Source organism: Podarcis erhardii (genome assembly GCF_964252035.2).
Source record: "Podarcis erhardii genome assembly, chromosome: 6".
In the NCBI taxonomy this organism is placed as follows: Eukaryota; Metazoa; Chordata; class Lepidosauria; order Squamata; family Lacertidae; genus Podarcis; species Podarcis erhardii.
The window spans coordinates 55566397-55587504 of NC_138510.1; the positions used below are offsets into that span (position 1 = coordinate 55566397).

Here is a 21108-nt window from a genome sequence, read left to right on the forward strand (position 1 = left end):
AGAGATGGATGGAAGAATATTGATTTTGAGGGACTTGTGATCTTCCACCTGGAAATGTCCCATTTAAATAAGAAGCTAGTCCACACTGCAAATTAATGCCAGTTGGTAGACAGCAAAGTTCCTCTTTGCATTTTTGGACGGTTTTGCTATGAGTGATCTGCAGTCTTCACTGCAAATGGTGAGCTGCTTTAACAACCAAGAAACAGACCGTGATAAAGCTCAGAAGTTGTGCGATAGCATGACTGAAGGCACAGGATACAAGGGAGAAATGGGAATAAGGGAAGGGCACAGAGGAGAGCAGGGGCAGAAGTGAGGACCCAAAGGTACTCGGAGCAAGAAGAGCCAAGGGACTTCAGAAAGAAAGGAGGGAGCAATCGATGGGAAAGGGAATTTGAGCTAAGCAACCCCCTCAACTACAGCCCTGCTTTGAAGCTACATTTCCATAAAATTGCCCACCATATGGCCTGCATTACACTTAAATACAGTTGTTTTCACATGCACACAGTGTTACTATTTCTGACAGTGAGTTTCAAGTTCTAGTGGCATATGCTGGGAAACAACTCAATACATGCATCAAGGAAAAATGAAATAATGGGCTTACCTACGTTGCCTGTATAGAGTTGAAACTTCCTGCAGAGCTTGTCGATCAGAAGATGTAAAGGGAACTGCATACTCGTTCAGGAAATCATGCTTTTGCCTATATTGCAGTTGCTGACAGTCCAGGGATCTGCTTTCGTTGCAAGGTGACCCATGAATTCATTCAGTAATGAGGGAAAGCAGTCCTGCACATGTTCAGAGAGTCTTTTTTTTTTTTTTTGCTTCACAACACATGTTCAGCAGTAGTACTGAAAACTAATTCCAGGACTCAGAGCTGTTGTCTGAAATTAAATCTAGCAGCTCTGCCTATATCCAGAGGCACTTTGAAAGTTTGGATAGGCGTCATGGCATGCTACTACAAACAGGAAGTTCCTTCCAGGGCCAAGGGTTGGTTCAAATTGAGTCCTGAGTTTACCAGTGCTATTGACCCCTATGCAATTTAACAAATTATGCTGCTATATAGCATAACCTTGCTTATTTTGCATCACTTATTTTGAATGGACTATTTGGGCTTTGTTGGAAGTTCAGCATCTTTTGCCATTACTGTTATTAAAAAAAAAAAGGTCTAGGTCTCTGAACATGGACAAAGTCTGGAGCAAACAGCACAGAGCCATGGTAAAGAACTGTGCATATAGAAGTCATTCTCTCTAAGCAATGAATTTCCTGTCCTATGCTTCTTTTACTTTTCCAGTAGATGCTATATGATCACCTGCAACTTTTAACACTGATGAGGACTAGAAACAATTTTTGAAAAAATAATAATAATGAAAGCCAACTTTCAATATTTCTCAGGAATCCACACTCAGAGCAAGAAGCAGATTCTGTATAGTAGATTTTCAAGGCAAAATGTTAGTAGAAACATTTGCGAAGAGGACTGCAAAAACAGTTGGGGGAAGGAAATAAAGTTCTGTGGAGTAGAGATGTAGTACAGTAGTTCCCACAGATCTCAATCTGTGCTGTTCCCTTGATGTAAAGAAGAAGTTAGAAGAGGTGGGAGCATTTCAATTGAAAGAAGAATTTTGAAGGTGTGAAGGAGAAGAAAACTGAAAAATGGCACCCAGCCTGTAATGAGGAGGGATGGTGGTTACACGCAAACAAGTTAGGGTAGAAGATACAAGGGAAGAAGAAAAAATACAATTTTATTTATTTAAAGCTTTTTTATACTGCTCTTGCACACCAAGAGTCTCCAAAGTGGCTTGCAAGACTCAGATTCTACCTCAGGTTAATAATCTAAAAGAGACAGCGTTGAAAGAGAAGAGCTGGCTCAGAGGCCCTGAGGTACTACTACTCTTGCTAGCCTGTAGGAATGACTGCAAATGACAATTGAGGGAAGAGCCTGATGGAGCTGGTTTTTCAACAGAGCAGACATGGCTATGGTAAATTAAAGCTGGCATTAAGTGATTCTAAATATATTAAGAAAGAATAACAAAGGTGGGTTAATGAAGCAGATAAGAAGACATTACACAACATGGCTTCTGTGTACAATTTAGCTGAGGTTATGGTGTGGGGTCTGACCTATAATCAGACCCTTAGGATCCCTTTCCCCCATATGAACCAACCTGGACCTTGAGATCAACATCTGAGGCCCTTCTCTGTGTCCACCTCCGAAGAGATGTGCAGAGAGTGACAATGAGAGAACATGCCTTCTCTGTGGTGGCCCCTTGATTCTGGAATTCCCTCCCCAAGGAGACTCACCTGACATCGACGGTGTTGTCCTCCTGGCACCTGGAAAACCCAGTTTTATTTTCTTGGGCATTTGGACAGCATCGATGGTTTGGCCATTTCTTCTGGTGTTCATCCTTAATGTGGCTGGGAAGTTATTTTATGCTGCTGGGTGATTTTTTGGGTGAACACTTGTAGCATATTTGTTTGGGTTTAGTGGATTTTTTATTGTATATTATGGATATTCTCTGTAAATTATTTCGGGACTGCTTTCGTGTGAAGTCATACATACATTGAATAAATCTCATCTAACCAAGTGAAAAGCAGCAGCAGTAAAGCTCTTATTTGCCTTTGGTAACTAAGTAAGCCTGTCAGTGAAGAAACATGAGCATGGACCAAAATAAAAAAATAAAAGCAACAGTTGCATTTAACTCTTTATTAAGTGCTCCAAGAGCAAGTGACCAGATTTCACCTGGTCTTGTATATAACATAACACAGATTTCCTCAACCTGGTGCCTTCCAAATGCTTTGTACTGCAACTTCCATCAGCTTGAGGCAGTACAATTGTTTTAATCCAAAACATTTGGAGGGCACCAAATAGAAGACTGACATGACATAGCATAACATAGCATAACATAAGTAACATAACATAACAACATAACAAACTCCATTCAGAAAGCAGCAGCAGCAGCAAACTTTGCAAGTATTTTGATTCCATCAACATGTTGAATGGACACACATCAAACAACTTTGAAAATATTCAACTGAAACCTTACAAAACTCAAACATAGTATCAGTAGTTTCACGCACAGGGCTCCCTCTGCCTGCTTTTTAATCCATACTGGTAAGAGATCATTTTGATTATCAATCTGTCTTTGCGAGTCATTACTTTGCATATATTCTAGAGGAGCCAAGAGTAGATACATTGGCATTCAGTGAATGTATTACAGGAGTTTCCCTTTTCCCACAAGGATTTCTCTTTCCCCTATTCCCCCTGAAAATTCTGCACCTGATTCCTCAATCTTTTCTGGAGGTTTCAGGGATGCTCCAGAGCAGATCGAAGGGGCATGGTGCTGGTACTGAAAGGAACAGGAAAGGAGGGGAGGGATTCATTTACTCCTGTCCACACAAACTTGGATATCATCCACTCTTTAGATATTAAAGATGACACATCACAGTGTCCTAGGGAATATTGCCAGGACCTGTATCCATGTGAATTAACCCCTTTAACACTTGCAAATGATATATGTCTTATGCAATAAATGTAGAAATTACCCAGCATCATGGAAAGCTTTCTTCGGTTTGCTGAGTGCTTCGAAAAGCTCTTAATATGGCAGGAAGTAATCTGTTGGTTTGCTTTTGAGGGAAAAGGCTAGTGATTAATCAACCAATAACAAAATCAACAGTAGCATTTGCAAGTAAAGTAGCATCTCTCCCCCCCCCCTTTCAAAAATGATTGGCTGGAAAGAGAAAGGGAAGCCATTTTGAATCCAGTTTTGTTGTCCCAGCTTCTCTGAAGGGTTTATCGCTTTAGTGCTTTATGATGAGTGCGTGGGTTCCTTAAGAGTTGCCTGAGTTCTCTTCTCGGTCTTAGTGGAAGGTTGGTTATTCCCTTGAGCCCGATGGTAGGAACATCTATTGGAAGATGCTTTGTCCTTCCTGCCAACAAGTGAAGACAACAAGATATACTAGTAAAATACATTCCAGTGTTGACAGTGCTGCATATGTGGAATGATCCTATGAAAATACTTGGGAAGAATCTCAGAGCACAATTGTTTGCTGCCAGGAAAATCCCAAAGAAAGATATAATTTGTTTAAAAAGCTCAAAATGAGTCCTATTCAGGCACTGAACAAACACAGAGAGAAAGCTACTCTAGCTATACAATTTATTCCTTCTGTCTCTTGTTACAGGGATAGCACTCAGTTTTCTTTTAACAAGACAACACAACACAGAAGACTTGTGGTGTCTTTGTAATACTTGTCTTATTTGCAAATGGAATACCACAGCAAGCTAGAAGCAAATCAACACCCGTAAAGGATGCACCTAGTCCGCTAACCCTGCCTTAGATTCCCAAAGGGCAGCTTTAACTTCTGTAATATTGCAAATGAAATCCTCCCAGTTTATATTGATTCCATCCTGAAGAGGGGCAGGGAAGGCCCTCCAGGCCTCTATATTTAGAATCTGAGACTCTCTCCCAGACCACACCCCTCATTGGCCTTGTACCAATATTTTGTACCAGTTTCTTTGCTTGCCACAGTAAGAACTTAAAGTGATATGACTAGTGAGGTGATATTTCTTGGTAGCACCATAAGCCTTATGGGTTAAGATAAACATATGAAACATACTTTCTAAAAGGTTGCTCCTTTATTATGTATGAACTCACAGCATCAGATAACATAGGCATGCAGAGTAGGAAAGAAGAGAGGAAAACACAGTGACTTATTTAAGATTGAGTTGATGGGTAGGTGGAAATTTTCTTGGGGAAGAGATCAGAATATGTGGGTTATCCCTGCTAAACTGAAACACCTGGGACTTTAACCGTACGGTGCAAAGCAGAGATTTCATTGCCTGTCAGCCAAAGATTATTCATCTCAAAGAGAGCAGGATAAGGCATTGTCATTACATAGAGGGTCGGAACAGTTCCTGGTGCTCCTCCTGCTGAGATGAAGAGGTTAACTGCCCAACTTTTCCTTCTCTTGTGCTTCTGCCGAAAGGCACAGCCTCAATTTGTGTGTTTGCTGCATCTGCATCCATGCAGCCTGTGCGCAAAATATGGGGCTGCATTGTTCCAGACGGCATTTTGATTTCTAAAGCCCTTGACAGGGTAATTGTTGTAATAGGGTATTTTGGTGAGCCCTCTGCTTGAGGCTGTCCAAGCAATGCAAATCTCTCTGATTTCTGTAAATGGATCCCTTTCACCGAGCCCACGCAAATGTGTCACAGTTTAAAACTGAAAGGGTTTTATTTTTCTGCCTCCAGCAGCAGCTACAAGCATTGAGATCTGCAATTAAAATGTGCAGACGCATGTAGGAGTAAAACTGACAGATTATAATTATCAATAGACAAGGGGGGAAACAAAAATTAATTTCTGAGGCAAAACATATAATTTGCCTTTAAACGGTAATAGCTATTCCATTCCTCATGCAATTTACTGCTCGACAAAATCAGACTTAAGTTGTTTGGGATTCCAGCATCTCTCCCCTGCCCCAAATTACATTGACCTATGGGAGTGTGATGTGGGCTTTCAAGTGGATGTCAGTGGACAGTATATGAAAATGCAAAGATAGCAGACAGCAGAGGCTATGGGTGCAATCCAACTGGTGGTCCTAGTAGTGTTGTAACTGGAGAATCTGCTAATGGGGGTGAAGGGAAAGTATGTGACAATTACCTCTCCCCCCTGCAGCCCCAAAGGTTTCTGATAATCTGTTCTGGAGGGGTGGGATAATGCAATGCAAGAGAGCATCTCAGATAGCAACACTTGCTTTGAATAGGGTGGGGGGACAGTGCCATGTGTGTGAGGCAGTTTCCTATAGGCTTGTAGTGTGTGTGTGTGTGTGTGTGTGTGTGTGTGTGTGTTAGATCAATTGGAACTGCTTTTCTCATCATGCTGAATGGCACGGGCCTCACTCCTGCAAGAGCAGTGCAATTGCTGTACAAATGTAATCTTAAAAAAATGCAATGTAAATTTTATAAATGTAATAGAGGGATAGAGGGATAACCTTTCAACAGAGGAAATGCTTAGGAACAAAGAATGGTAATGGACCTGAGGATAGCTCTGTTGGTAATGTGAGGGTGCAGTGCATATCTTACAATGAACAGATTTTTTTAAAATCCCTGAAATGATACAGCATTGCTCTTGATGGAGAGGCAATCTTGCCCTTCTTTGTTTTTAAAAGCCTGCATGAGAACTTGTGTGATAAATCAAGTCAGCACTCACTCACTGTTATAAACTGTAGCGATGGAGATGGGTCACAGGATTGTGCCTAATCCTCAGTGATATCACAGATATTGTTAAAAAGGCACTCATGATGGTCTTAGAGGAATGCACAGATGTCTTTCACAGGACATGGCACTTGTGATTTGGGGAATGGGTTTCAGATCCAGGTTATGGAATCTGAAGGAAGGTTCCCCCAAAGCCCAAATACTTCCCTTGATCTCTCACACGCTGGTATCACTTTGTATTGACTAGGGGCAAAATGACAAAATTATGACACTCAAGCAATAGACTTTCCCCTTTCTACCTCACACAAATAGCTTCTTTAAAAAAATATGTGTGGCATCTTATGCTGCTGAAATGTAAACCTTAATACTCGAGTCACTTCCTTATCATCAGAAGTAGAAGAATGTGTATTTTATGAAAATACTCTCAGTCTGTGATGACATTTAATTAAATTGGATTTACTAAATGGTTCAGAAAGCCTGTTTTCCAATTAACTGAAGCGTTTCACAGGCAGGCTATTTCTCTACCTGCTGTGGTGTCTTAACAGCACAGGCATGGTGCTCAGGCTCAAAGATTTACCAAGGCCAGGCCCTTCTCGAAGCACTGTGCCAGAAGCTAAAATAGAAAGAGGGACATGCTCTGATCTTATCTTGCCGATTCTAGTGTAAGAAATACAGCTGATATAATCACTGAAAGATTTCAGAATTATCTGTTTACAGGGGAAATATGATTTGCTCAGTATTTCTGTAGTCGCTGACTGTATATGGATGGACTATGAGCTGCATGTAATGCAAACACATCAGAGATTGTGTAGCTGAGAGAAGTGTATTTTGTTTTGTCAAATTCTGCTGCTTCACAATGCATTTGTGATCACTCTTGGCTGCAAGGTGGGGCAAAGTAAAAGGTGCAGAGGTGTCGCAGCCCGAGTGCAGGTTTAGTGAAAAAAACGATAGCGGCATCGTGAAAATGCACAAAAGCTGGAGATTCAATAATCCACCCCCCATTCTCACACTCTGGTGGTTTTGTTTCATCAGTCTCAATAATCACCGTCATTCCATATGAGTTTGTCTGTGAATCCCTCTCAATGGTGGAGCCCCTTCTGTCTTCAGAGTTGTGGTGAGGGTGCACAAGAGACAAGATCTTTTTATATGGTGCCTAGACTGTGGAACAGTTCCCCAAGAGTGGTATTCCTGCCCCATCACAGCCTTCTTTTAGGTAGGCAGTCAAGCTTACATCATTCCAGAAAATTTGTAAGGAATTGTGACCTTATGTCACTGTTTCTGTCTGTTGCAGTTTTTTCTTGGAAGATATGTTTTTGTATTGTTTTATAGTTTTATGGTAAGCTTCCTCGGATATCAGCTTACAGAGAAGAAGGGCATAAATTGTAGCAGCAAAGAAACACTTATTATTTATTTGTATGTTTATATTTTGCATTTCTTCCGTCTCTGAGCTCATGGTGGTATAGGTGGGGTTTCCAGATCCAGATCTACTTATTTCAAGTGAGATACCTTCATTATTATTTGTCTACATGCCTTCAGGGGTGGATAACTTGTGGCACTCCATATGTTGCTAGAGAACATAATCCCTGACCATGCGTGAAAAAGGACCAAGCTGGCTGAGTTCCAATTGCAGCTCTTGGGCTACAGGTTGCCCACCCCTGGCCTACCACTTCCCAATCATTAGTACTTGTGTGAGAGCATAGCCTTCACCCTCTCAGTTATGTCATTTAAATACACATACTAGGCTTGCAGATCAGAAGGTCGGCGGTTCGAATCCCCGCGATGGGGTGAGCTCCCGTTGCTCGGTCCCTGCTCCTGCCAACCTAGCAGTTTGAAAGCATGTCAAAGTGCAAGTAGATAAATAGGTACCGCTTCGGCGGGAAGGTAAACGGTGTTTCCGTGCGCTGCTCTGGTTTGCCAGAAGCGACTTAGTCATGCTGGCCACATGACCCGGAAGCTGTACGCCGGCTCCCTCAGCCAATAAAGCGAGATGAGCGCTGCAACCCCAGAGTCATCCGTAACTGGACCTAATGGTCAGGGGTCCCTTTACCTTTTACTGAACTCAGAAAGCTTGGGAAAGTAATTTGTTATTAGGGAGGCAGGTAGCTAAGCAAGTGCATGTATCCCTGGAGGTTTTTAAGGAGCTCTTCCTGAAGAAGCTGTTACCCAGGGCGTAAAACTGAGTTTTTAATAATACTAGCAACATTTAAAAAAAAAAATATTGTGGAAAGCAAGCTCATCAACAATTCCATCACACACACACACCACTGTATCACTGCCATTCAGGAACATAGATACCACATTCTGGAGATTTCATGCTAAATCAGGATGGTTTTGCTAGGTACACAACTGACCATGTTTACCATTATTACATTTAAAAAGGTAAAGAATTCTTTTTCAAAAAAGCCAGATGCATTTTGAAACCTACCATGTACTTGAGATTGGTGCCAGTGGCCTCTCTGTGATGCTGTTTAGCCTGTAGTAATCCAAAAAGGTTCTGGCCACATTCCTTCCTAGTTTCATATCTGAGTGTCTAATTAAGGAGAATTGCTTAAAAGAGTTTTTTAAAATCCAAACCAGCTGCAAAGGTAAATTACAGTGATATGATGCATAAGTAAATTTGAGATTAATACTCCAATAGATCTGACCTTAATATTTATTAACAGGTTTACAAGTGTCATCATTGGGTATCACTTTTGTTCAAACAAAATAATATGTTGCTAAAATTGTAACGTATGCTCCCACTTGGATTACCTCATGTGCACTCATGTGACTTGGCTACTCTGAAGAGGATTCTCAACTCCTGAAAGGGAATGTTACGTACAGCTTGATTATGTATCACCTTTACATAACCTACTGAACCAAACACCCTGTCCCTCCAGCAAACACCAATGATTGTCCATGATTTTGTATGCACTTCCATTTTATGCACACATACATTATATTATTAGCTTTTCGTCCATTCTGAAACTTAAATCTATTTGTGTCTTGTACAAATGCAGTTATCAGTAATTACCTGATGCAATTTCCAGTAGTGGGAAATTCCAGAAGTATAACATTTCAGGGTTTCCAGGCATCTTATGTAAAGATGCCAACTTCTAAATGAAGCATTTGTTATTACCCGCCTACTCACATTAGGGATATCAAAACAAATGAATTTAAGATGCAGAGTTCACACTCTGTGGGGGGAAATATCTCTGCTCATTATTTTTTCTTCAAATGGAGAAGATGACTAATGTGAAATCATGTAAAGTCTTAGCTCTGTGGCTGAAAGCTGGAAGTATTATACAGAGAAACTAATCCAAGAGGTTTGTAAATGAGCTACAGTCTAATTGTAGAAATGACCCTGAAGCCTATGCAGGATTATTATTCAACTGGGGCAAAGGGAGACAAAGTAGTAGAAATACCTTTATATATATATATTCAGAACCAACTTTTATTAGCACGAATGTGCCGGGTTTCACCTTGAATCAAGCTATTTCTCATTAAGGGGGGGGGGTAAACCTGAGTCTGGATTGTACCACTTCTGACTGTAGGTGGGGGAATCACATCATGGAAATCTGTAAGAACAAGCCTTCACACTCTTGGAAATAACTGAGATTTCATTTAAAACAAGGACACTAATCACTTCAAGTAATGCTTGATGTCAGCTCAGAACCAACCACTGTTTGTCATGAGGGACTTAACCCAAGATCTAGGCAGGGGTAGAGAATCTGTGGCCCTCTAGAAGTTGCAAGATTATAGTTCCATTATCCTTGAACATGCTTTAAAAAAAGAAAGAAAACATTCATGATATCATTCAGAAGGTATTATTATTATTACTCTGCTTCTTAATGTAGCACAAGTCTCAGTGACCAAAACCTTTTCTAAAGTCCTGCAGATACACTGTGCAGCACCTGTTTCATTTATTCTTTCTCCGGATTTCAGCTTAACTACATTTGATGTAGGTGCATATGAGAGGTCAATTGTTTCATCTATCATTGGCTCCAGGTGTTTAGTACTTCATAGATCTCCTGCAGAAAGCTGCATTGGTAGTCTGAAAAAACTTGATCTTGGGATGTTTCTCAGTCACTTTTTGCAGACAATTGCATCTCTCACATGCAAAGGAGATAAAGGCTTTGCACCTTTACTATTGTAATGATTCTCTTATCTCAACTTCAGATGCGCTCCACGTGTCTCTGTCCTCTAATCAGTTGAGCAGATTAGAGCTGATTGAGCAAATGAAATAAGGGTGCTGAAAAAGGCAGGCTGGTTCTTAAAATCTACTGTACAGGGACTCTTTGTCCACTATAATCGCAGCAATGTCTTCAACTGGTTCCTTTTTCTTTCTTTTGCTTGACTTTTCAGTTTTGCCTCTTACACTATCCTGCATTTGCAATCTATGAAATTATGCCACAGGAGAGAGAGAGAAAAAAAAACACCTTACTTGACCCAATGCAGTGCTTACTTCAATGGAACTAACAATGGCTGCTTTCCTGGATTTCAATTTTCCAGAGGTGTTCCCCAGAACATTGGTTCCTGCTGTCGTTACCATCCTCGTGATGGCTATTGGATTAGTATTCCTTCCTCTTTTCTGGCCCAGAAGACATGGTGAAAGACCAGCTCTTGGAAAAACAGAAGTGGCAGCAGTTTCTCCTCTGCTAGTGGCTACATTTCAATACCTTTGGAAGGAATATAAGAAACCTTAGCCCCCTAGGAAAGGATATCATTTGAAGTTAATGGTGGGTGAAATTTCCTGTAACGCTATCAATTACCCATTTTTACCCATCCCAACTGGTCAGATAAAGGCGCGTAAAACCTTGCTCTTTATTTAAATCCAAGTAAAACACCATATTTCTGATTAGTTTCAGTTTCTTATTATGCAGTATCCTTTCCACTTCTATAGTTCTCTTTGCTGTCATATTGAAACACTTTGGGGAGTCATCCATTGCCAGTTTTCACTCAAGAAGATTTGTTGCTCCTGTTTAGTGTCAGTCTGCTCACAACCATTCCCTGTAATCGCAGCTTCAAGAACTGCACACAGAGCCTTCTTCCAGCAATAAAAACCTCAATTTGGAAACCTGTTAGCGCTATGAGTCTTTAGGGGAGATACTAAGCACTGTAGCTTTAATAGCTCACTGATCATTTAATAATGTTGCCACTGCAGAGACCAGTCACACTATGATCCATCCTTGCACTTGTTTTACTTCTTAAAATGTGGGGTCATTTTGCTTTCAAGATTGTGGGTTGACTTTCCGCCCCCCGTTTTGCAAAGCAGTGGCAATTATTGGAAATAATAAGACTCCTTTCAAAGCCACAATCTCATTTTAATAAGATCTGTTGTGTCATTTCTGTGCCACAGTGAGTGAGGCTTCTGCTGCGATAAGGATTTGACAAGGGCAAAGCCAGTTAGCAGCGCCGTTCAATATTTGATAAGTCCTTTGGGGGTCTCCATCAAACGGATTGGATCTTAACTTTTATGTCTCTTCTAGAGGACAGCACCTCCATCAGCCTGAAATGCTATTGGCTGGGTTATTAGTTATGGAACTCATCCAAGTCTATCCCCCTAAGAGGATTAAGAACTATGACCTTCTAGACTGGAGGTATCATTTGACAGACCTGTGTGCTTCTTTGTTTTATGCAAGCAGTTAAATTATGAAAAAAGAGGAGGAAGAGGGAGGGAGATGCACACAGAGGAAAAAGCCAACAACAAGATACAGCTCTGCTGAGTATGCCAACTTTGCTAGAAAGTCAGTTTTCCATTACAGAAATTGCGGCGTTTATCAAGAAGAGAATTTCCTCTCTTTCATGCAACTATGGCCTAGGAATATATTTTTGTCGGTTTCATTAAGAAATAGGTCCTTAGGTGTGTGGGTACTGATGTTCAAGACTATGGAAGCTTTTCCTGAGTTGAAACTCTGTCTTGTACGTCTCTTTCATCACAGTTGCACTAAATGAGCATTATAAATCATCCTCTCCTCTCACACACCCCATCTAGCAAACCAAACAATTCTTCCCACTATCTGGCTGAATATTTTCTCAGCTTCAAAATGCAATCCCCCCCCCTTTAATGGTCACCTACACTTGGGAATGCAGGTAGAAAATTAGAGTATCAAAGAGAATGGTCCAAGCTAGTCAACTTCCTAATGTGCTAGTTTTGTGAATGAGCTTAGCCTTCTCCGTGTAGTGCTAATTTTTTCTTTGCAGATAGTTGTTTGTAGGGATGGGGGACAAAATTGGTTGAGTTCACATTTGAAGGTGAACCTGCCTACCGTAACTTGCTCTGCCTGAAGCAAAAAGTGAACTGGAGGACAGCTATCTGCACTTTTCTGAATTTTGCAATGCAGTTCTCCAGACAATGTGTACAAAAAAATGCATCTATTTGAGTAAAGTGTGCATCAAAATGCATAGATTTGTGAAGACAACATCAATGCATTACATAAATGCTAATGAATTTTCACAATGACCCTTTAAAGAAAGGAAATTTGCAACTGATATGGAGAACAACAGAAGTGTCCGGATATAGCTTGTTTGTTTTCAATAGTGGGCTGTATTCAAACATGTGGTCCTGCACCTGTAGTCTGCAGTGGTGCTATCCAAGAAAGACTGTACTTTATTCTTCTTCTCAGCATATACATTAGCAAGCAGAGAAAACTCAGGAACATCAAGTGCTTTCTCTCTTTCTTTCTTTTTTAGAAAAAGGTACTAACATGGGGGGGGGGGTATGAAGGTGCCAGCACTGTGTACCTTTGAGTACCCCCCAGAAAAAGCACTGCCAGCATCAATAGCTCTATATCTATGTGAAAGGAGATACAATTCACTGCCCAGTGATTTAATACAGATTCTTTCTAAAAGAATATAAGCTGTTCCCACAACGTATTTTAAAGGGTTATAAATTGTACTTAAAAATTATGTTCTGTCAAGATGATGGCACAGACTGCTTTCCAACTACCTGTCTACAAGCTGAATCAGAAATGGATCCCTTTACAGCACATTCCTATACATACTGTACCTGTTTAGAACACCGTCTCATTGAATTTAATAGGATTTACTTTCAGATGAGCATGTCCACTAAGCGACTAAAATTAGCTACCACAACCTGGTCAGTGGTAATCTGGTCCAACACGTGCAGTGGAAATCATGGAAATGGCATACTTGGGCTTGTATCCAGTGAGGCGTTAAGTAAGCCTCCTGTCAGCGCAAGGATTTCCACTTGCACTAGGGGACTCCCCCCCCCCCATTCCATCTCCTCTCCCCATCCATCCCCTAAATCTGTTATGGGGTTTTCTCCAGTGCTCCAGAACAGATATAGAGAGAATGCAGGTCACATGCAGTGGGGGAGGGGAGCCCTAATGCGCATGTGGAAATCCTTGCACTGACAGGATGAGGGACTTTGATATTACCTTAAGCAGAACTCATATTGCACATGTCAGTTTGGGTGTGGCCTCATGCAACCAGACTCTGAACACAGAAGAAACAAATACGAACAATCCATGCAAACCAAGGGCAACATTCAAATGTCTTGCCTGGTAAACGCTTAGTAAACGCTACTTGGCACGCCAAATTGAAATAGACCAGATTTATTGGAAAAGAGTAAGGAAATCTGATGTCCGAGGACCTGGGCTGAATTAAGTAGAAAGGTTTTCAGTCTTCTCGTTGGATGTTGGATATTGCTGTCATGGAATCACAACAAGGGAAGGGCTCCCATAACTTATCCCATTTGACCCCCTGCCAAATCAGGATTCCCAGCCTTAAACTGTACAATACCTGATTAACAGCCATCCATTCTCTTCTTTTGGGAAGGCTGTTCGGCAACTTCCCTGAGGTATTTGCTCTACAGCCCACCTGTTCTTATGTCTAAAGCATTTTCTTCACCCCTAACGTTAAGAGCAGATGAAGTGGCATGGAAGCCAATTTGCTTGCACAGAACCAGCAGGCTCTATCATGATAGAGCTCCCCTGGGGGAAAGGTTGACAGCCTCTGATGCTGTACCTTTAAAAAAAGACTTGCAGTCCCTAAGTAATAGTCATGCTCCAGTGTGTTTAGTATTTTGGCTGAGCTCAGTGCAAACCACAGTGATTTAAAGCTTGGAGATCAAGTAGGATACAGCAGATTCAGAATTATTTATTTCTTTACTGCAGAAAGCCTCACTACGGATTATTTATGGCATGTGGGGCTATTTAGGATGGGGGGGGGTTGTAGATTGATTGAAATTTTTCAATTAAAACAAGCAGTCTTTTAAAAAGATTTAAGGTTTTATCAGTGAGAAGAAAATAACTCAAAGAGGCAGAAGCTCTGGTAATTCTCTGGCTGCAAATAGGGGCCAAAGGGAAGGGGGACTAAGGAAACTTTATTTTTCAAGGGAAGGTCAAAATTAAAATGGGGGAGAACCTACCAGCATTACTGTTCTCTCCTTCACAACATTCATGTTATCTCTCCTCCTCGTTTATCTCTGATGTCTGCTAATATTTATTGGGAGCAAGGAATTGTTCTGGGGATTAATTACAATCAGAGAGCTGTTTCAGTCCACAGCACCATACATTGCATCTGAATGAGATCTAGTGATATTATTCATATAGCATCAATGTATGTGATGAGGGGGATGAAAACAAAGTTTGCAGAGGTCAGGATTTTTCAGCCTAATTTAAGGTGCTGCATCTTTTATCTGAGGGAGTTCGGCATTTTTTAGGAACATTAGTTGCATTCAGGCATCTCAGTAATAGTGCCAGTTTAGATTTTTTTAAAACAACAACAACAACTGATATTGCATCTTAATCACTTACATAAATGTAGTGTTTCTGTATGCAATGGATAGCTGGAATTCAGCTGAAAGTTCTACTCAACACAGTTCCAATGAATTAAGAAGCAAATGGGAACTTGGCAAAACCTATTTTATAGCCCCGAACAAAATTATTAGGTGCTTATCAGGACTGCAGTAGGTTAAAATATTACTCTAGACACCTTTAAAGCTGAAGAGGGGAATAGACAGCAGTATTCATGATATTCAAACTAGAATGGGCAAAGGGCAAATGGAGAAATTACATGGGGTGATCTGCAAGGTTAGTCAGAGTAGAGTTATCGGGGAAAGAGGAGACGAGCAAAATGAGGAAGAGGCAATAATGAAAAAGTCAGAGGATTAAACCAAGGGGGTTTAGTCCTCTGAGGGTCTGAGGGCCACATTTTCGTGTGGGCAAGTTTATGGGACCTGAATGCCAATGGTGAGTGTAGCCAAAGGCAAAAGTAGAGGCCTGAAGGGGCACATTTGGCTTCTGGGACTGAAGCTTCCTGACCATGAAAACTACCCTGCGCATCCCTGGGAAACCCCGCCCCCCAAGGTTTTCACTTTGCTCACCCCTGGAAAAATTCCTGAAGATACCCATGCACCTCATAGATCATACAGGTATTGGTATATAAGACTGCAGCATGATTTAGTTTTGATTAAGATCCAGCTGCAAATGTTAAAGCACTGTAACCAACTCTACCAATGGGTCCTAGGTGTTGTTTTTGTCCTCAGGTGTGTTGGTTCCCCCCACCCTAAATGCATTGCGTTGCTAAGAAGAGAGAAAGAACCTGCTGAGGGATGCTTGCCCCATGAGTTATGGCAGATTAGAATTTTATACGATAAAATCCTGGTACAACAGCACTGTTTTTTCTAAAAAGCTTTTATGTAAGTAATCCATAATTTATTATAAAAATGGGGTATTAGAAGGGGTTGGAGGAAATAATTGACTGGAGGAGAAGAAGTAACACTGTCAGCTCCAATCCCTCAAGGCCCATAGATTTCCCCAGCCTCAGCTTCCATTCCCTGCTTAGATCCTGGGCACCTGCCAAGTAAGCAATCTGAAGAGCTACATATTGACCAAGCACAATTGTAGTTCTGATTGTGCCCATTAACAAGGAAAGATGCAGCATGGGTTTGAGAGGCAGACTATAACGAGAGAGAGAGAGAGAGAGAGAGAGAGAGAGAGAGAGAGAGAGAATGAGAGAATGTATACCTACCACACCACTTTTCATTTATAGGAAAATACCAAAATGGTTTCCAGTGTATTAAAACTATACAAAATCCTATTAAAATCAACGAGTTAAATAAAATAGTATCACACAACAAAAATAAACAGCACAGTAATCTGTTGTGAGGTATCAGTACTAACTTTCACCAAATGCAGACTAAAGTACATTGCAGATCAGCTGCGTTCAGTTTGGTAGATCACAAGTTGTGCAAGTTGTGTCATGCCCTCACTCAGAATAAGCTAAACAAACCGATGTTCTGATTCAGCCCCACCCCTTATATTCCCACCCCTGTCATAACCTGATAGACTTCCTAAGCAGTTGTTAAATCCTGTCTCCTCCACCCCAAGTAGTTATAATTTCCTGGCCAGTAATATTTTTATAGTTCATTCTCTCCAGGAATCCTCTTACTCCTCTCAAATTGTGTAGTCTCCCGAGGAATTCCTGGGCCACCATCTGCCTTAAGGAAGATGTGACTATGGACAGAGTTCAGATACAGTCAAGAGCAAATGATCAAAACAGTGTTGTCATATCCACCGGCAAGGATATTTTGAGGTCTAGGCCTAGACTGAATGAGTGAAGAAGGAAAGGAGTGCTGGAGCAAATATATGGGCCAGAAAACATTGCCAAAATAGTGTGTTTCCTAGACCCTACTACTGGAAATCATGTCCGGACAAAAACAATTCTGAAGATGCATGACAGGAAAGTGATTTTATGCATAATTTGCAATGGTAGATGGAAAAAACCAAAACAAAACACCAGCACCGCTTGCTCTGTTTTGGGGGGTAAGCTTACATTCCCAGCCCAAGATGTATAAACAAGATAGCCACTGAATCCCACTGATGAGAATTTAGTGCAAGCCCTTAATTAAAGAAGAACTAGAAGAAGAGTGCATGTCAGTTGAACACACTCAGGAGAATGCAGGAGCTTGGTGAAATTGAACAGGGGGAAAGCAAAAAATAGAAAGTAAATGGAAATTGTTCAAAGGTAATTGAATGTATGTCTGAGCATTTATGTGTGCTAGCTAGCAATAAATAGGCTTTGCGGCAAAGCAAGCCAGTATGGGCAAATAAAGAAAGTGCAGAAAGCAATCAAGGGGAAGGAAGAAGCATAAGCAAGCTGAACTAAAGTACTGTTTTGAGCTGGAATGGGAGAGGAATAAAAGCCAGAGTGAGAGAGTCAGTTTGCAGTCCTGCAGCTGATGCAGAATTATAGACATGGCAAGTAGGACAAAGCCTACACAGTTGTCTTGAAAATATAAATATACTGCACCCCCCCCACCTGTACAGATACCAGAGTGAGGTACAATGCATAAAATAAATAAACCATATGATATGATAGATGCAGTAGAAAGTCTAGCAAGATATCAGGCAGACATTCCAGGTCACGAAGTTGCTCAGTGTCAGGAAACAGGGAGCTTTTGCTGGGCCACGACTATAGGGAGATTTAATGGGAATTCTGGGTTGACTTTTCTAAGGTGTGTGTGTATGGGGAGGGAGTGTGCTGCTGATAGGTGAGCATCTTTCATTGCTCTATGTACAGGGAGTTAATACAGAGAGTATAATCCCTGTAGGATAAACAGCACCATTTAGAACAGCCTTTCTCAACCTTTTACAACTCCCATCATCCTTAGCTAGCAGGACCAGTATTCCAGGGTGATGGGAGTTGCAGTCCAACAACATAGAGGGAACCAAGGTTGAAAGAGGCTAAGTGTTTCTGGGACACTGAACTCCTGCTGGGGAATGAAAATCCTTTGCTTTGTCTCCAGTCCACTTTCCCAGCTTGATCCTCTGAAATGTTTGGTTCAGAAGCATGAAGAAGGTGGAAACGTATCTAGATAAATTTATGTTTGGCTCCCTTCAACAGGTGCATAAGAAATGGAGCTTAGTTTGCCATAGGTCCAAGTTAAACTCTGTCTTAAGAAGGGGACTGGCTTTCACCGGTCACAATTTCCCATTAACGTGATGAATAGTCACATGATTAATAGTTCTCCTTTGGGAATCACATACACTGAAACCCGAGACTCTATTCAGGCTGGAAGGGAAGTGTTGAGATATCCTAGCAGCTGGATTCATTTTCTCAATTTTCTATTGGCAAAATCAGGAACTGCATGTTTCTAAATTTTTTTGGAGGAATTATTAGAGCCTTCTGCTGCCACCTGCTGGACCAGCATCGATTGCAGCACTCCAAATGCTTCCATTTCCCAATGCTCTTGATTCCCACCCACCCCCATTCTACACTCTCAATTTTTGCATATTGGCAGAGCAAGCAAGGGACTCCAACTCCATGAGACGGGCCAAAGGAAATAGACTTTCAACTGTGCATTTAGATCTTGGGAGGAAATGGGAAGTTTTGAAGTTCAGAATATCTATGTATCTACAATCTTCTGGAGGGACGTGGGTGGCGCTGTGGGTTAAACCACAGAGCCTAGGACTTGCCGATCAGAAGGTCGGCAGTTCAAATCCCCGCGACTGGGTGAGCTCCCGTTGCTAGGTCCCTGCTCCTGCCAACCTAGCAGTTCAAAAGCACATCAAAGTGCAAGTAGATAAATAGGTACCGCTCCGGCGGGAAGGTAAAAGGCGTTTCCGTGCGCTGCTCTGTTTCGCCAGAAGCGGCTTAGTCATGCTGACCACATAACCCGGAAACTGTGCACCGGCTCCTTCGGCCAATAAAGCGAGATGAGCACCGCAACCCCAGAGTCGGCCACGACTGGACCTAATGGTCAGGGGTCCCTTTACCCTTTACCTTACAATCTTCTGGCTGGTAATACTTGGTTTTTAAAGAACCTTTTAAAGATATGGTTGTTTGGCCATCTCTCAGGTGTGTGTGAGAGGATGCAGAAGCAGCTATCCAGACATCCAGATTGGGGTTCCAGGTTGTTGGGTTTTTTTTGGGGGGGGGTGGTCTTCAAGCTACAACCAAATATAAAAGAAGAAAATCTCTAAATGCTGAACCTGTCCCTGCTCTTTGACCCATGGGTTATATTTACAGGGGTTTGCCCAGAATCTTATTTAAATGGCTGAGATAAATCTGTGTAGCCATTTCTCAAATCCTGAACTGGTGAATTAGCATTTCAAACATTTTATAATATGTATTAAAAGTAACAATAGAGGGTGTGTCAGGTAGTAGTAGTAGAATGAATGAATGAATGAATAATGTATGATGTTGAACAAAGCCATTATGATAAGTTTACACCTGCACAGCAAAGCAACACATATGGAGGGAATATGTACAGAAATTCTTCTATATCTGAAATGCCCCTCCCCCTTTCTCTTTCTTAGGTAATGCCTACTTTTGGGGCCGAATTGCTACTGATGTGTAGTGGCTGTTCTCATGATCAACATCGGCCACATTTCACCACTGCGTGATTAACTTCCAGTCACATGGCCACCATAGCCAACGCTGCTAGACAGCTCAATGATTTTAGCAGCGAACAAAGAGTCTTTTCACCTTTCTTGCACCTTCAACAACTCACTTAAAAGGCAGGCAGTGAATTTGACCTGCAAGGATAACCCCTATGGGACCCGGATATCACTTATCGAGTCTAAAGATTGTGCCCTAGTCTAGGCTGATGTGAAGTGCAGCACCCTTGGCTTGAGTTCTTTCCCCTTCCTTGCTTCAACCCCAGCACAAAAAAACCTGTCACCTTGGCTAGGAAACATACTACCTCAATCACAATCACACTTCAATCACCAGACTGTCTCTTTCTCAGCTCCTGTCCTTGGTTCTGAGTATTTACAGCCCATCTGTCAGTCTCAAACACACTTCTCATTCAAGAGGGGAATTAATATCTCTCATCCTCCGCCTCCACCACACATTTGCCATTTGCCATGAACTGCTTCCCTTTATCTCATCAAACATTTTCTTTGACTTGGAAAATGCTTTGCACCCAACGCATCTGGGCAGGTAATTGACTGCACTGTTACTTAGTTGCCCCCTATATGGCTTTCCCAGCTAACAGACATATCCACTGCAATTTTTAAAGTAGGTACAGAATTCAGATGCCACATGAGTGCCGTCTCTATGTCTGCACATTAAATAAGAGCCAAATTCTTGTAGAACATGTCAACAATGTGTCATTAATGTAGAGTACCTCATTCCGGATTCCCTAGCATTTTTGCTTGGGAAAGAAGAGTGTGTGTGACAAGGGTGGCAGTGACAAAGATATACCGCTGCAGAACTGACCTTCTCATTACTTTAATATCAACCCAGTGCAGGATTTAAGGTGGTGTGAGCTGTTCTGCCATACAGGGAGCTGAGCCATGGGGGCACACAAGTGAGATGATCCATAATGGTGAAGATTTTGGGGTGCCAAATGATGGCCTTGCAAAGGGTGCCATATTTTGAAAGATTACCACAGTCTGCCTCCAATCAACCTCCCACACTATGGTAACCAGGAATTTCAGATTTCCTAAAAAAAAGAAACATACTCCAATCCTATAATTGCCATTGGCAGTTCTTTTCAGATAGCTGAGAATAAAATGATAGAGGTGTTGTATGTGTTTTCCCAATACAACTCCATTGTCGTTCTCAGATTTTTGCAGTACTTATTTTATTTTGTTGTTGTTTTTAAAAAACCTTCATAAGTCAGTTGACTGTATGCTCCACAGGAAATAGCACCTGTATTAAACCACCTTCAACACTCTTATCTAAAAAAGCTTGCATCCTAAATGCTTATACCGCAACAGACATATGCACTTATAAGATAGATAGAGTGATCTTTATTACATTCCTCTAATTGTGCTACATGTTTTATTTAACTGTAATAAGTAAAGCCCAATGTGGAAATGATAAAAAAAACCAAAGGATGTTAAACTGTGCACGCAGGCTTGCTGTCATTTACTGGTGTTTATATTAAACACTGCCTCTTCCTGTCTTGTTCTTCTGCCAACATTAATGCCTGGCTAATGATGCAGATTGCA

General features: G+C 41.4%; 1 protein-coding gene across 1 annotated transcript in view; it reads right to left on the reverse strand.

Annotated features, from left to right (window-relative positions):
• Positions 1-2680: 2680 nt before the first annotated feature.
• The window catches only part of BEND5 (BEN domain containing 5), a 721515-nt gene continuing 703087 nt past the window's right edge, over positions 2681-21108 (reverse strand). Inside the window, exons 12-13 of the mRNA XM_081868270.1 lie at positions 8628-8724; positions 2681-3918 (exon numbers count right to left, since the gene is read on the reverse strand). Of these exons, the coding sequence (XP_081724396.1) occupies positions 3798-3918; positions 8628-8724 (218 nt within the window). The 3' untranslated portion in view covers positions 2681-3797. The remainder of the gene's footprint in view (positions 3919-8627; positions 8725-21108) is intronic.